This window comes from Mesoplodon bidens, assembly GCF_964165515.1.
Source record: "Mesoplodon bidens genome assembly, chromosome: 4".
Lineage (NCBI taxonomy): Eukaryota > Metazoa > Chordata > Mammalia > Artiodactyla > Ziphiidae > Mesoplodon > Mesoplodon bidens.
In genome coordinates, this window is record NC_138160.1 from 78263944 (window position 1) to 78279879 (window position 15936).

Sequence of the window (15936 nt, forward strand, 5' to 3'; positions counted from 1 at the left end):
TATCAGCCACGGCAGTTTTTTTTTTTAGTTGCTGTGTTTTGTTTGTCCTGGACTCTGCATATGTGAGTACATGTGGCAGACTGTATACAAAGATGAATTCATGTCCCCAGGGCGTATTTTTTCCCTTGGCATTTTATTTCATTGTAAATGATCAAAGTTACTATATTTTAACTATTTTTTTAACTAATTTTATTTTTGGCTGCATTGGGTCTTCATTGCTGGGTGCGGGCTTTCTCTAACTGCAGAGAGCAGGGGCTACTCTTAGTTGCAGTGCACCGGCTTTTCATTGCTGTGGCTTCTCTTGTTGCGGAGCACGGGCTCTAGGCATGCGGGCTTCAGTAGTTGTGGCTCTAGACTGCAGGCTCAGTAGTTGCAGCGCCCGGCTTTGTTGCCTTCTGCATGTGGGATCTTCCCGGACCAAGGCTCGAACCCGTGTCCCCTGCATTGGCAGGTGGACTCTTAACCACTACGCCACCAGGGAAGTCCAAAGTTACTATATTTTAATGTGTTGCACTTCATAATGTGGTGAGTCAATTAGTTTGGCTGATATTAGCCGAAGCCCGGTAAAGGGCGGTAGGAGTCCAGAGGCAGGAAACATAGCAGAGGGAGGTGGGAATTCACTATAGCAGCTTGGCTATGATTAGGTATCTGGGGAGAAGCTGTTTGTTCCGAGGTGGGGGAGACAGAAGTGGTAACAGGGAACCAGGAATGGAAAAAGAGAGCCTCGCTGACAGATGGGAGGAGTAGCAAGATATAAACACAAGGTAGGGATGACAGCAAGTTGCCCATTGGCACCTGAGGGCAGACTTCCAGGTAGGATGTGGTTCAGCCTTGGGGGGAGGTGCAGATGGTAATTACGACCCGAGGAAGTTGCTTTGAAAGGGAAAACTCCTCCAGTACCACTACAGTGTAGGAAAATCCACATAGACACAGAATCTAAGATGCTGATGGATGCATAGGCAGACTGACAGGAGGGTAGACAGACAGCTGATTGCTTACAGGAATATAGTAGCAATTTTACGAACACAAAGGAGGCCCCCCCAATGAAAAGTATGCTCCCTGTAGATTTGCAGGGGTGTCACCTTTAGAAATTCCGTTCTTTGAGTTGTTCAGCGTGTGGTCCTTGGATCTCTGGATCAAAACAAGCTGTTTGAAACTTGTGCAGGTGGGTCCCAGGAGTCTACAGTTTAAGAGGCTCTCCAGGCAAGTTTTATACACACTAATGTTTAAAATGCCTGGACTAAGGTATTGTCCCTTGTTGGGTGTGAAGGCCATGCTGAATTTATTAGATCCTTTCTGATAGATAACTGGCTGAAACACAGGTAGAGAACAGGACAAGGAACGTTCGGTGATAGAGAGAGAGGTCTTTCCTCTCTCCAAGTGTCAGGAGAGTCCTAGGCAGTAAGAGCTCCTGGAAGTGTCTCTAGGCCTGTTAGGGGGGCAAGAGAAGAGTCAAACTCCTGCGGTTGCCACTCAGACTTTAGGGACCGCCAGTCTGTGCATTTTGCAAAGCTCAGGTAAAATGCCAGTGCCTCCACAACTCACATCACATTCATCCACTGTCACCCATAATTTTTTTTTTTTTTTGCGGTACGCAGGCCTCTCACTGTTGTGGCCTCTCCCGTTGTGGAGCACAGGCTCCGGACGCGCAGGCTCAGCGGCCATGGCTCACAGGCCCAGCCGCTCTGCGGCATGTGGGATCCTCCCGGACTGGGGCATGAACCCGTGTCCCCTGCATCAGCAGGCGGACTCTCAAACACTGCGCCACCAGGGAAGCCCTGTCACCCGTATTTCTGAGCTCCCCTGTAGAATTCTGTCTACACAGCTTTACGGAGTCCATTTATTCATTTATTTAACATATACTTATTGTGCACTTACCATGTGCCAGACACTATTCTAGACACCGGGGCAGAGCAATGAACAAAGGAGATAAAAATTTCTGCCCCATGGAAGTTAGATTCTAGCAGGGGAAACAATTAGTAAGAAAAGTAAATGCATATTAGATAGATAAATGCTAAGGGGGGAGTACAGCAGGAAAGAGTAACAGGAAGTATGTGTACATAAGAGGAAATTATAAGTTTTAGATAGGGAAGACCTCTTCGAGAAAGTGATATTTGAATTAAGACCAGAAAAAAGCAAGGGAGTGAGCAGAGGGTCTCTCCAGGGAAAGTGCATTTAAGCAGAAGCAACAGCAAGATCAAAGGCCCTGAGGCAAGAGCTTGTTCAAGGGGTACCAAGGTGGCCTTTGTGGCTGGAGGAGAGTAAACAAGGGAAAGAGATACAGGAGATGAGGTCCGATGGCTATGGAAGGACCCCATCACATAGACCTCAGAAAGCTTTTGTAGCTATTAGAAAGGTTTTGTCCTTTATAAGATGGAAAACTATTGAAGGATTTTGAGCAGATAAGTTCCACAGTAAGTCTTAAATTTGACATCGTCACTGGCTATTTTGTTGAGAATAATTGGTTGGGGAGGTGGGGGAAGTTTGGTAGAAAGGATATTGGTTTTAGGAAGCCACTGCAATAATACAAGAAGTTTAGACCAATGTGGCAGCAGAGGAGGTGGGGAGAAGTGACCCATTCTAGATATATTTTGAAGGTGGGATGAACAGGTAGGGTAAGAGAGAAAGAGAGGAGTGAAGGAGAATTCCAAGTTTGGGGGCCTGAGCAACTGGAAAAAGCCTACTGCCATTTATTGCAATGGGGAAGCCTGGATGCGGAGGGGGCACGTTTGGGGAAACAGGGATTTGGGGGAATCATCAGCTTATAGCCATGAGATTGGGTGAGATCATGAAGGTAGTGAGTCTAGAGGTACAAGGACTGAGCTCTGGGACACTTCATCCCTCAGGGGTAGGGTGACCGACTGCTCTGCTTTGCCCAGGGCTGAGGGTTCCCAGGACACGGGACTTTCAGGAAAGCTCTAAGCAAACTGAGATGGTTGATCACTTGGCTCAGAGTCAGAGAGATGAATGAGAAACCCCTGAAAAGGAATAGCAGAGCCATGGGAGACTCATAGCCCTGAGAGCCAAGTAAAGAATGAGCTTCAAGTAGAAGATAGCTCTCAACTCTGTCGAATGCTGCTGATGGGGCCAGATGAGGACTGAGAATTGACCCCTGGATTTAGCCACAGAGAGGTCACCAGGGACCTTGACAAGAGCAATTTTAATGGAAGTTGCAAGGGACAGAAAGCCTGATTTTAGTGATTCAAGAGTGTCTTTGTTCACGCTGCTGTAACAGAATACCATAGGCTGTGTGGCTTAAACAGCAGAAGTTTCTTTCTCACAGTTCTAGAGGTTGGGAAGTCCAAGATCAAGGCACCAAGAGATTTGGTTCCTGGTGAGAACCCTCTTGCTGGCTTGCAGAAAGCTGCATTCTCACTGTGTCCTCACACTTTCATTATTGTGTGTGTGTGCAGAGAGAGAGAGAGAAAGGGAAAGAAAAAGATTGAGATCACTTTCTCTTCTTATAAGGCCACCAATCCTATCAGATTAGGACCCCAACCCATGACTTCATTTAACCTTAGTTACATCCTAAAGACACTATCTCCAAATACAGTCACATTTGGGGTTAGGGCTTCAGCATATGAAATTGGCAGGGGAGCGGGGGTGGGGGGAGGACACAATTCAGACCACAGCAAAGAAAGAAATTGGAAAGAGTAAAACAACGTTTCAGGATCTTTCCCTGTGCAGAAAAGAGAAAAAGTGAATGGTAGCTAGAAGAGTATATAGAATCAAATGAAGGTTATGTGTTTTTAGGTGGGTGGAAGGCCAAAAAAAGAAAAAGTATGTTTAATGCCAATGGGAGTGATCTAGTAGAGGGAAGAAGGGTCCTTGAATAGGTGAGAGAAAGTGGGACTCAGGACAATTGGGGGATGGACCTGAATGAGGGCACAGATTGTTCATCCATTGAACGAGGAGTGGAGTCAGAATTTATGGACCCAAATGCACACAGGTCTATAAATGCATTGGGTGGGCTTACCAAAATTCCCTCCTATTTACTTCTATATTCATGGTGAAATAGAAAAAAAAGGTCATCAGCTGAGAGTGAGGATGAGACAGGAGCTTATGGCAGTTTGAGGTCAGAGGAAAAAGTATGAGAGTAATCTAGGAGAATGGGAGAGTGATGGACTAAGGAAATGAAATATAATTGCCAGGGAGCATTAAGGATCCACTTAGCATTGAGCTCCCCTTTAGACAAGAAGTAAACACTCACACCTTAGCATAAGTTAGTATAATGCATCCCAGGACGGATGGTGCCCAAGGAATGATCAGAAGACTTGGGGTCTTGTCAATCAGTTTCATCATTCACTTAATGTAAGTCACTTAACCTATCTGAACCTCCTTGTATTTTTGCCTGTGAAATCAGGATATTCACACCTGCACTGGCTTCCTCATAAAAACCATGAGATGGAACATGAAGAATATCTTCTAAAATGTCAAGTGCTAAACACTTCAGAGATTACTAGAAGACTAGACTGGATAAAATTAGAATAGCTCAAGGAAAGGTGAAGGGCCCTAAGGGGTCCTCAGGTCCAAATGAGGTCTTTCCAGGAAGGATGGCCTGAGGGCACTTAGGACAACAGGTGAGAGGTGACATAAAAAGAAAAGGAAGTCAAGGAGGACATTACCAATGAGTACTGGTTACTGTGGCCCAGCGCTGGTGAGGCTAGTTTAGCTGAGGACACAGCATTCAGCAGACACCCAGAGTCAGGGCTGCCACTGTCCCATTGACACTCTTGTGTGAGTTAGAAATAGGCACCCCTTTCTCAAGACCCTTCCTTTACTTCCACTTGTGAGAAAACTGGCCGAGTATATTTACCTTATTAGAATATTTTTTTTACCTATACTTGAAAATTTTTCAGGCAACAAATTGAAAATTTTGTTAGGCCTAACAAACATGAAAATCTGCACTGTTATTGTGTGCATGGTGCCCCCTAGGGTTGTGTAGTGCACAATAGCACACAGCAATTCTGTCTCCGCTGACCCTCAGCACTAACAAACCCCCTTCAGTGACCACCATCTCAAGATTATTCCTTTATGCCTATATTTAAAGTAATATCAGAATATAATATCATTTTAAGTTTTTAAGGTGGAAATTGAACATTATTGGCTTCTTTGCTTTAGGCTATACTCTAGGTAGCCCTGGATTAGGAGGGCTCTTTGAAGACCACTGACTTCCAGGAAGAATTTTCATACACATTCGGCAGGTGGAATTCAATGGTACATATATTTTACGTGCACTGTCCTATTAAAAGCCAAGCAGCCGGGTCTTCCCTGGTGGTGCAGTGGTTAAGGATCTGCCTGCCAATGCAGGGAACACGGGTTTGAGCCCTGGCCCGGGAAGATCCCACATGCTGCGAAGCAACTAAGTCCATGCGCCACAACTACTGAGCCCATGTGCTGCAACTACTGAAGCCCGTGTGCCTAGAGCCCGTGCTCCGCGACAAGAGAAGCCACTGCAATGAGAAGCCCGCGCACTGCAACGAAGAGTAGTCCCCGCTCGCCGCAACTAGAGAAAGCCCGCGCGCAGCAACGAGGACCCAACGCAGCCAAAGATAAAATAAATAAAAATAAATACATTAAAAAAATTTTTTTAAAAGCCAAGCAGCCATTTAGAGAACAAACAAGTTAGACTCTCATTTCACTGGGGCCCATTTTTCTAGCCAAATCCTATGGATTAGAAGCTCAAGTTAAGGAAACAAAGAATCATAAGAAGTTGTTTAGCAAGGTCAAATCCAGTTTTCCTTTCTCACAGACTCTATCCATTTCTTGGATAATTGCCACCTTGTGATATAATCACTGATAATATCTACCTTTTAGTGGATACCTAGCCTGGCACTCAGCTGAGTACGTTAAGTGTATCATTGCATTGAATCCTCTCAACCACGTTATGAGATCAATATTATTAGCTCCCCCTAACAGATGAGAAAACTGAGGCTTGAAGAAGGGAGGTAATTTTGCTCAAAGTAAATAGCCAGTAGGCTGAGAAGTCAGGGTTCTAACCAACTCCCTTAGCACCCATATCCACCTGCGCTCAGTCACTGGTGTGTCCGTCTCACTTGGCACTCTATAAAATGACAATTAGAGTGGTGTCATGTGCATTTTAGACTGCTTGCAGACCATGAAATATTGTATCTCTAAGTTTTAAGGACTTAGCTTAACACTTGAAGACACACCATCGAAGCCAAAAATCATGTGCTCTTTTATCTGTGGGATCAAAATTTGTCATGCAGCATCCTGAATCTCCTGCATGTCCTCGGAGCAAGGCAAACTCAGCACCATCATTTGAAAAGTAACTCAGCCAATAACATCATTTCTGTATGTGAGGGTCAAGTGGTACTAGCAAAGTATGCAAATTCTAATTTTAAAACTCACGAAAATATTTCACAGCTAAAACAATCCACATCTTTTTTAAACAAGCCAAATAACTGAACAAAATTTTGTCTACAAAGCCCAAGTTCACCCACCCACCTGTCATTGCTGCATTCTTTGTGATGCTCTCCCTAGTGGCCTAGAAAAGTTAGCTGCCTTAACTAGTATACTTGGAGGAAGATTCCAGAGTATGGCAGCATCTCATTTTCTTTGTTTAATTTGATGGAAAGTGGTCTCTTACCAAACTGTGAAGGTGAGATCAGGGGAAGGGTGTGAAATATCAGTTTAAAAATAACCACTTCCCATCCATTGAGACAAAGAGGTGTTGAAGGACCCAGTGATTTTTACAACACTGAGCATTAAGGAAAACACTTGAAGCTCCTAAATCCAGGGACTCAATGACTTAAAGAGTGAGAACCAACCCCACTGACATCATAGATCCTTCTTGCAGTCACAGTGTTGCTGGGCCACCCCAGGAAGATGCCCCAGAAACATGAAGACTTTAGTCTGGATGCGATCAAGATTCCTTAGTACTTTGGCTTTCTGAGAGAGAAAATTAAAAATATCTCTGCCCTTTCAAAAAAAATCCAATCAACAAAAATTAAAGTCAGGAAATCAGGCATCATGAGTTCAGGTATTTATCTCGTGGATTACTCAAGGACTCTAAATTTCTCGTACTATGCTATCTTACTTGTATTTCTTCTTACATACAAACAAGGTAGCAAATCCCAAAGAAGATCCTCAGATGGCTTTGGCACAATAGGGTGAGGAATCATTTCCTATTATTTTAGAACAGCTTGATCTAAATGAGTACATCTTAACAGTTTCCTGACTGTCTCATGGCAGTACCTGAGGTGATAAGCTCTTTCTGTAGGTGTGATGGGGACCTGGGAGAGAACTGGGGTGGGGAGAAGGGAAGGGAAGAAGTGTAAAAGAGATTAGAAGCCTCCCTTTAAATTTCACTGTATGTATAGAAACTGCCCTCAATTAAAAAAAGTAGAAAATTGCCACCACTGCAAAAATTCACTTGCCATACTTCCTAATCTGACTCAGCATTCTGGTTGCCTAGATACGGATGTACACAAAAGTTCCTCCCCGACTGCCACGACTGCCACCGCCGCGGAAGAGCCAGATGAACCTGATGGCCCCCTTCTTGGCTCAGCCAGTGACCAAGAAAAGAAAGCAAGTACTTTAAGATATTCATATTCAAAATAGAATATTTTGCTCAGCTTCTTTAAAGCTTAATGTTGCTTAGAGAGATCTAAGGAGTCCTGGAAGAGTTGCTTTTCTTTTCACTCTCCCACATCTCCTGTTTGTCCTGCTTTGCAAAAGTGACTGATGCCAGCACAAGCTGCAAAGAAAAATTTGTCGATACATTCATTGCACTGACTTTTAATATGTGGAGATAAAAATTAACAAAAATTTGACAATTATTTTTGTGAAGATTTAAAAGGAAAGATGATAAACTCAACGTGGAGACATTATCTCTAACATAAAACAGAGAATAGCTAAATAGAATTTTTATTGGTATGGACTTGTCATATCTTCCCTATTAATGAAAAAGAACATTCAAATAAGCAGGGTTTTTAGACTTTGCATTGTAATTCTCAAACACCTGACCAGCAGATGCAGCCTCTTGTGATGGGAAGAGGACTGGAAAGCTAGCACAATATCAAGGACTGAATTTGGGGTATCTATTGGCTGTACTACATATTGGCTGTGTGACTTGGACAATTACTTAAACTCTCTTGTCTCCTCTGTGGTGGAATGGGCTAATTAGGCCTATCAGATAAAGATGTGGAGTTTGGGGCTTCCCTGATGGCACAGTGGTTGAGAGTCTGCCTGCCGATGCAGGCGACACGGGTTCGTGCCCCGGTCCGGGAAGATCCCACATGTCACGGAGCAGCTAGGCCCATGAGCCATGGCCACTGAGCCTGCGTGTCCGGAGCCTGTGCTCCACAACGGGAGAGGCCACAGCAGTGAGAGGCCCACGTACCGCAAAAAAAAAAAAAAAAAAAAAAAGTGGAGTTTGAATGAGCCACTAAGATAAAGAACTTAGCAGGTAGGAAGGACATAGTCTGATTATTATCATAATCTATATGATCTTGAGCAAGTTCCTTCTCTGATCCTCAGATTCCTCACCTATAAAAATAATTATCTTAAGTTCTTTCTGTAATAAAGATTTCAGTTACTTAAGGTAACTATTGTTATCCATAAGTTAAAGGTAATGATTCCCACCTTAAAGGGCTGTTTCAAGAATGAAATCACATCATTTATTGAAAGTATTTTATAGTCCGTTAAGCCATAAAGCATTATTATGAAACAGATGAAAACTAATACATGTAAAATGTTCCATAATAATCATAAAGTTGTTTGTGAAACAAATTTGATATAGTTATGCTTAGTCTGTAGGAATAGGGATGGAAAAGCTGACATATTCAGTCAGCAAAAATATAAAAATTTAGTCTTAGATACATCAAAAAATTGCACGAAGAGTAAATAAATATGCCACAATGTTAACAGCTTTTGCTTTAGAATTAAAAGAGAATATTTTTTCTGTACCTTTTACTTTTCCTATATTTTTCCAAATTTCCCTGCATTGTCAGGTTTCACATTTGTTACTTTACAAGTATGTGAGTTGTAGGTGTGCTTTTAAGAGGATGCTATTTATAGTCTTCCAAATAAGACTTAAAAATGAACAAAATAAAAATAAAACAAATAAATAAATAAAACAGGTATATCCAATCGCTTCACCTCAGAAGGAGAAAGGAAGACAATAAGCCAGTAATGTAGTGCCCTTGGACACAGTATTCATCACACCCTTTCATTCCACAAGTACTCACAAAGGACTACTAGGTGCCAAACATACAAGGCCAGGGACCAGCCCACAATCTCCCACAGGCCAGGCTGTAGCAGTGGAGAGATGAGAAGGAAAGAGCTGCCATTAAGTAGGTGAGGAGCCCAGGGCACAGTACTGTTCCAGCTGGAGTCCAGAGTGAAAACAGGAACCAGGGCAGAGGACCAATCCCATTCTCTAGGGAGTTAGGATGGTTTCCATAACGTGGACACCTGGGTGCCCAGTGTATTAGTAAATCCACTCTCTAAGGGAAGACCTGGATTCGGAGCATCAGACCCATTGCAAACCCCACTCAGCACTGGGGAGAGAGGATCTAAAGCACAGTCACAGCGGCTCACTGGCTTCACCTGAGCAACCTCAAGCTTTTTCTTTTTCTTTTTTTTTTTTTTTTTTTGCTTTACACGGGCCTCACACTGTTGTGGCTTCTCCCGTTGCGGAGCACAGGCTCCGGACGCGCAGGCTCAGCGGCCATGGCTCACGGGCCCAGCCACTCCGCGGCATGTGGGATCTTCCCGGACCGGGGCACGAACCCATGTCCCCTGCATTGGCAGGCGGATTCTCAACCACTGCGCCACCAGGGAAGCCCGTCAAGCTTTTTCTGATTCTCACCACGGAGTGGGCTGGTCAGGAGAGCCTGATTATTGTCAGGTGTCCTATATTAGCTTCTTTGATAAGAAACTTACCTTACTTTTTAAAATTTTTATTGGAGGAGAGGGGTTCCAATTAAGTTTCTTTGGCCCTAAATTAAGAAGCAAAATGTGGTCGTTCCTAAGGCATTTGCAAAAGGAATGATTTCTGTAGTGGGTCTTAACATATCCTGCTCATCATTCTAGTATATAATAACGTAAACCAAGAAAAAGTATCCTAGAAACATATTTTGCTTAAGTTTTTAAATGAGGTGGAATACAACTCATACTCTCCCTATTGAATCCAATTCAGTGAGAGGCTATTAAAATGAAGGTAAATCTGTCTTGTTTTTTAAACTTAAATAAGAGAACATTAGAGTTTAAAACATTTTCAGCATAAGCAAAATAGTGAGTACATTTGGTAACCTCTTTCCTCCTAGAAATGCTACAAAATTATGAATTTTCATGCAAGTAGAACTTTCTAGTACCATTTTATTGAATTAGTTGTGTTCATACGGCCAACTATGTTTAACACTAGAAGTTATGTATGTAACTGTGCTCTGTACTTTTATTTCTCATTGACTATAAGAATCTGACATCCAGATTTCTTAGAAAACAAAATTATTTGAATAGACTAGTTTTCTAGGTTTTGGCTTTGTTTTCAAAAATTAGCTGATTCCCCTCAGATTCACCATGTCAGGAATAATTCACTCTATGAGGACATCTTTAGTAACTCAGCCATTAATCATTTGCTATTTCATTAAAAAATTATCCAAGAATAATCTATGGCTTTGACTTTTCCTGAAATTTTTTCTTAACTATGATACCAAGTCTATAAAATGCAACCCTCTAGAATCTTCCCAGAACTTGATTTTGATTTTAGTCTTGAGCAGTACAAGTGGGGGCATGTGCAAGATTAACTGGGCTGGTGATCTATGATCTATAGCACATATTTTGTTTTCAGTTAAAACATTATAAGATGGATAAGATTTCCCTGTAAAGTAGCTAATGATACATTTTAAACTCGTGACCTTTGTTTTAGGTAAGATTATCTCCAGCCAAAATGTCAACCAAGAATTCTACATATCTAGTTGAGTATGTTGACAAGTAAGTCTGTGAATTACAACAGTTTTAACTATTTACTATACTTGATGATTATGTTAGAAATTAAAGTGCCTGAATGAGATCTTTGAGTTCATCTAAACTAGTTCTCTGCTTTCAGAAGGACTGCATTAAAACATCTCAAGAAGATGAACCTCTCTCTCTTATTCCTCTCTGATTAACAAAACAAGCCAATTTTACTGTTTCCTCTCTAAGTAACCTCCATAGGTTCCTATAGATTTATGAAAAACACAACATAGGCAATGAATGACATACGACAAGATCAGATATAGTTAACTGTGACTTTCAAAATAAACCAAATAAATATGTTAACATTTCATGATAAAAACAGGAAATTTTGAAATATATTAGACTAATCATCAGGATGTTTTTGTTTCTGCTATTTACAGTGTCACACCTGGAGCTCATCCAGGGAAGGTCTACAAAAGGGGGAGAACTCCGGGGGCTTGGAAATATAGCATACAATTGATAACATGCACATTGTCCAAAAGATCCTAGAATTCCAATTTGTAAAGGAAGGATACAGGGCAAGGCATATTAGTTTGAGTTTCTATTTGAGTATGTCAGAGGGGGATTTGGTCTGATGTGCGCATTAATGTTCTCAGGGCACTTGGGATTTAGTCTCAGGCTTTCCAGTAATTTTCTGCATGACTTCACACAGTCCCATATGTCTCTGGGTTTGTTCTCTCATTTGCCAGATGAAGAGGCTGAACTAGAAACTCTCTAAGACCCACTCATTGTATCTTTAAAATAATTCTGATTCTAAAATATACATCATGACCACAGGGGAAAAAAATGACCAAACAAAGAAAATGATTCAACATGAAAAGAAAAATCTAAATACTGGATTTTCATTTTTTAAATTACTTTTAACAATGAAGATGATAAAATTTTAAAAATCACTAATATTACAGTATGTTCACAATTAAGAATTTCCCTGTTCCTTAGCCAGCTGAATTTAAGGCATTCCAAAAAGTTCAACCACAGTATTTCATCCCCTCTTTTCATGCTACCCATGATTTGTATTTGCGTATGTGACAATGAGGCTGTAATTTAGAGAACGGAACCAAACAAGGGGAAAGGTTTTTTTAATGTTTAGAAATGAGACATTTGGATCGATGGCATTTTTTCTTAGTTAAGGACAATGAATGTGATATGCACAAAAATAATTATTATAAAGATGTATTGGCTAACCTTGCCACCCAAGGAGAACACAAAGACCTATTCCCACCTGACTCTCCACATGACAAACAAAATAGAAATGGTTCTTCTGATCTGTCAAATTCCAGTATGAACCCAAGTGGATTTCTTTAGCTCAGGATGGTGACTTACATCATAGGAAATGAGAGAAAATTCCTGGAAGATGGCAACAAACTTAAAACGAAATCCAAGGAAATTTTTGCCATTTCTTGGATTCCAGAGAAACTAAAATTAAGACAAAGGGAAAGAAGTATTCTATAATTCAGAGCAAAAGCATGATGACCCCAACATTCATTTCCGCCATGATCCCTCCCACATCCCTTCTCTTTTTGTCCAAGTCATATATCTAAGAACTTTCTATGTACTGCCTAAGATGGCTGGTTTTCTTTTGGTCTCACTCCTCTAATCTCCCAGAGCAGGCTGCAAACTCCCTAAAGGCAGGGACTCTCTGGCCTTAATGCTTTTTGATACCCCTACAGTAGCCTATCATGATGCATTGAATATCAATTCCTAAGGAACTGTAGTTGACAGATTTAATGGAGAATAATGGTGGAGCAATTGAATCTTTAGGGCTCTGCTTAGAGCAGCAGACTCCTGGGTAGCTGATTAACTGGAAAAGCAAAATGGCATTTGGGCATTTCAATCATCAGTGCAGATATTTTGAATTGACATATCGAATCCAACAAAATAAACATAAAAAACAATAATTTTAAAAATAACTTCTTCCTCACAGTCATAGTATGCATTGAATGGCAACAAAAGTATTGATATGCAAGCAGAGTACTCACACAAGTAAAAGTCATTATTGATTCATTAAACAGCCTGAATATATGTTACATACTCTCAGGGGTTCTGCCTTATAAATCTATATGGGCATATTTATAGGCAATACTAAAAACAAGTAATAAAAACAACTGAAAAGAGTAAAAATTCAGCAACAAAAGAGATGATGCCTAGTCTATGAACAAGGTTTGGCTAGAGATGAGCACATTAAAAAGAAAGGCAGACTGAGCACGTACAGGGCCCTTCTCAGCCTCAGGCAGCTGGAGCAACACCCACACTTGCTAAATGTTAGGTCATATTAATAATCCATGCAGCAGGGGCAGGCGGAATGCTTGCAATCATTTCTAGGACAATTATGGTGACATTATATTAAAAGCAGTAAATAATTCTGATTTCCACATGTGTTTATAGATTCACAATGAACAGATATCGCTGAGTTCATGATGGTGTCGTCAATGCTCACTTAATCTTAGTTAAGCAGAAAAGCACCAGAGGCTTTTTCTTTTTCTTCTTTTTCTTCTGCTGGTAGAAGGAGCGTGGCATGGAGGCTAGGCACCTAGGTCCACTCTTGAATCTGCCTGTAATCAGCTATGTGACCTTGAGAAAACTAAAGTGTCTTTGCTTCTCCAGGCAATCTCTGCCTCCTCTATAAAATGGGGTGGCATTTTAGGTGCCTGAGTCACAAGGGCTGTCTCTGTTCAAGGTAAGATCCAGAATTCATTTCCAGAATGCAGATCAGAGGCACCACTACTTTCTATTTCTCAACTCTGCCCACAGTTTAAACTCATAAACACTCTTTTATGTAATAAAGTAAGTGATTAAGATTTAAGAACATATGTTATTCCCCCACAGGATTTCATATGGTGTAGAAAACAAATACTGCCCATAAATTACTTTTTATTTTCCTTCAGTTGACTCTCCTGAAAAAAAAAAGTTTCTCACCACCGAATCAAATAATTTCTAAGATCTCTTCCCTCCCTTAGATTCTTTGGTCTTCAAAAACTGTTTATAACCCTTTATTCACTTAACAAATATTTATTGACAATCTACTACATGCCAGGCACTATGCTAGGCACTTGGAGGGTTTTCAGTGAACAAAACAAAGACCCTGTCCTCATGGAGCTTTTGTTCTAGTAAGAGGAAGAGATACACATTGTTAGGTGGTCTGGCCAGGGTAAAGTTCATTGAGAAGTTAGATTTGAACAAAAACCAGGAGATGAGAAAGTGGGCCATGGGGACATACAGGGGAAAGCTAAGTTTCTAAGGCAGGAACACTCCTGTGGTGAGGCAGAAACAACACAGGGGCAAAGAGGGCTGGAATAAAAAGGAGGGAAGTATAAACCCGAACTGTAATGCTATCTGGGCCAAGAAAATGAAATTGTTTTGTACTGAAGAGTTGTCCAGGCTGGGCTATAGCCAATACACATCTCAGGAATTCTCTCAGGAGTACATTTTGGGAAGATGGGGGTCTGGCTGACACCCAAAAAATAGTATGCAAAATTTGGATATATAAAACTATCAGTGAGTCAAATGGGCAAAATAATAAATTATTAATGATCTCTACTTGTAAGTAGAATAGGGCATTCAGGGTCTGGGAAGTATTCATTTTCAAGGTTTTTTTCTTAGTACCATGGCAGCCATTTTACTATACTGTGATGCATTGCTTTTGTTGCTACATGAAGACAGATATTTCACATTATAGTACAAGGAAAGGAAGACAAAACACTGTTGGTTGAGCTTTTTATGGGATAGGTCATGTTAGGTTGGAGATCTCTTGGGTTTTATTTTGCAGTATCATATCCATCTTCAAGGGCAACTAGCTTCCAGGTGAGAAAGCTCAAAATAGTCTGCATAGCTTATAAAAAAAAGATACATGGGGCACTCTGGGTTGTTAGCAAGTTGCTTATTACCTGGCAGAGCCCCTCCCACCCTGCACAGTTCTCTAGCCCCACTGACCGCATTCAGCATTAACGTTTCCAGCTCTTACTCTGTGTTAATCATCTCATTTAATCCTCACAATAACCCTAAGAGGTGGAGAGTGTCACTATTTTAAAGATGAAGTCACTGGAGTTCACAGAGAAGTCAAATACTTGCCCAAGGTCACACAGTGCAATGACAGACCAAGATTCTAACACAGAAATCTGTGTCTACGTTATTCCAAAGCCTATTTTCTTAACCACTCACTATCCACACCCCCTGCCAGCTATCTTCTCAACACACACACACATAGAGCCTGGGACATCGTCACCTCCAGCCCATCCCTCGCAGCATGGACGATGTGAAGGCAGCCATATCTGATCTGCCTCCAAGTGCATCCCTCTGTGGGATGTAGGCAGCCTGGGAGGCACTACCATCAGCCACAGTGCAGTCTTTTACTCTCTCTTTGGCATCATCTCACTGTGCTGGGGGTGGACACAGTTACAGGAACTGGGCATTACCCACAGCACTTCCATATCAGTCCAGGCAGGAGCTGCCCACATGAAGCTCAGTTCCTCCCATCCCAGGAGGGACTGAATTCTTGCCACACCTGAGAGTTTCTGCTCAAGTGTGAGAACTGTGCTGAGGTCAGGCCGAGGCTAGTCTCAGTTCACTAGAGCAGAGAGGGAGCCCCTCCAACCTCTGGGCCACAAAGAAGACCCTTAGGGCTCCACGGAGAGATGTAAGCCAAGCAAAGGTAACTGGGGTGAAAAATTACATGATGTTGGAAGAAAGTTTTATATATATATAAATATATATATATAAATGCAGAGGAATATATTTATATATACAAGTTATATATAACATTATATATAAACATATGCATCTTGAATACATATTTATATATGCAGAGGAATATACATGTGTAGATATATATGCCAGTTATATGTATATAACTTTATACCTATAAATATATATACCTTGAATATATATTTATATTTATATATATATGCAGAGGAATCAATGTATCTTATCTCTCTGAGAAAAATTCAAATATAACAG

The 15936-nt window shown here is 41.3% G+C and overlaps 1 protein-coding gene across 1 annotated transcript in view; it reads left to right on the top strand.

Annotated features, from left to right (window-relative positions):
- The first annotated feature begins 7477 nt into the window (after positions 1-7477).
- The window catches only part of FAM81B (family with sequence similarity 81 member B), a 49163-nt gene continuing 40704 nt past the window's right edge, over positions 7478-15936 (top strand). Inside the window, exons 1-2 of the mRNA XM_081232696.1 lie at positions 7478-7551; positions 10895-10959. Of these exons, the coding sequence (XP_081088822.1) occupies positions 10916-10959 (44 nt within the window). The 5' untranslated portion in view covers positions 7478-7551; positions 10895-10915. The remainder of the gene's footprint in view (positions 7552-10894; positions 10960-15936) is intronic.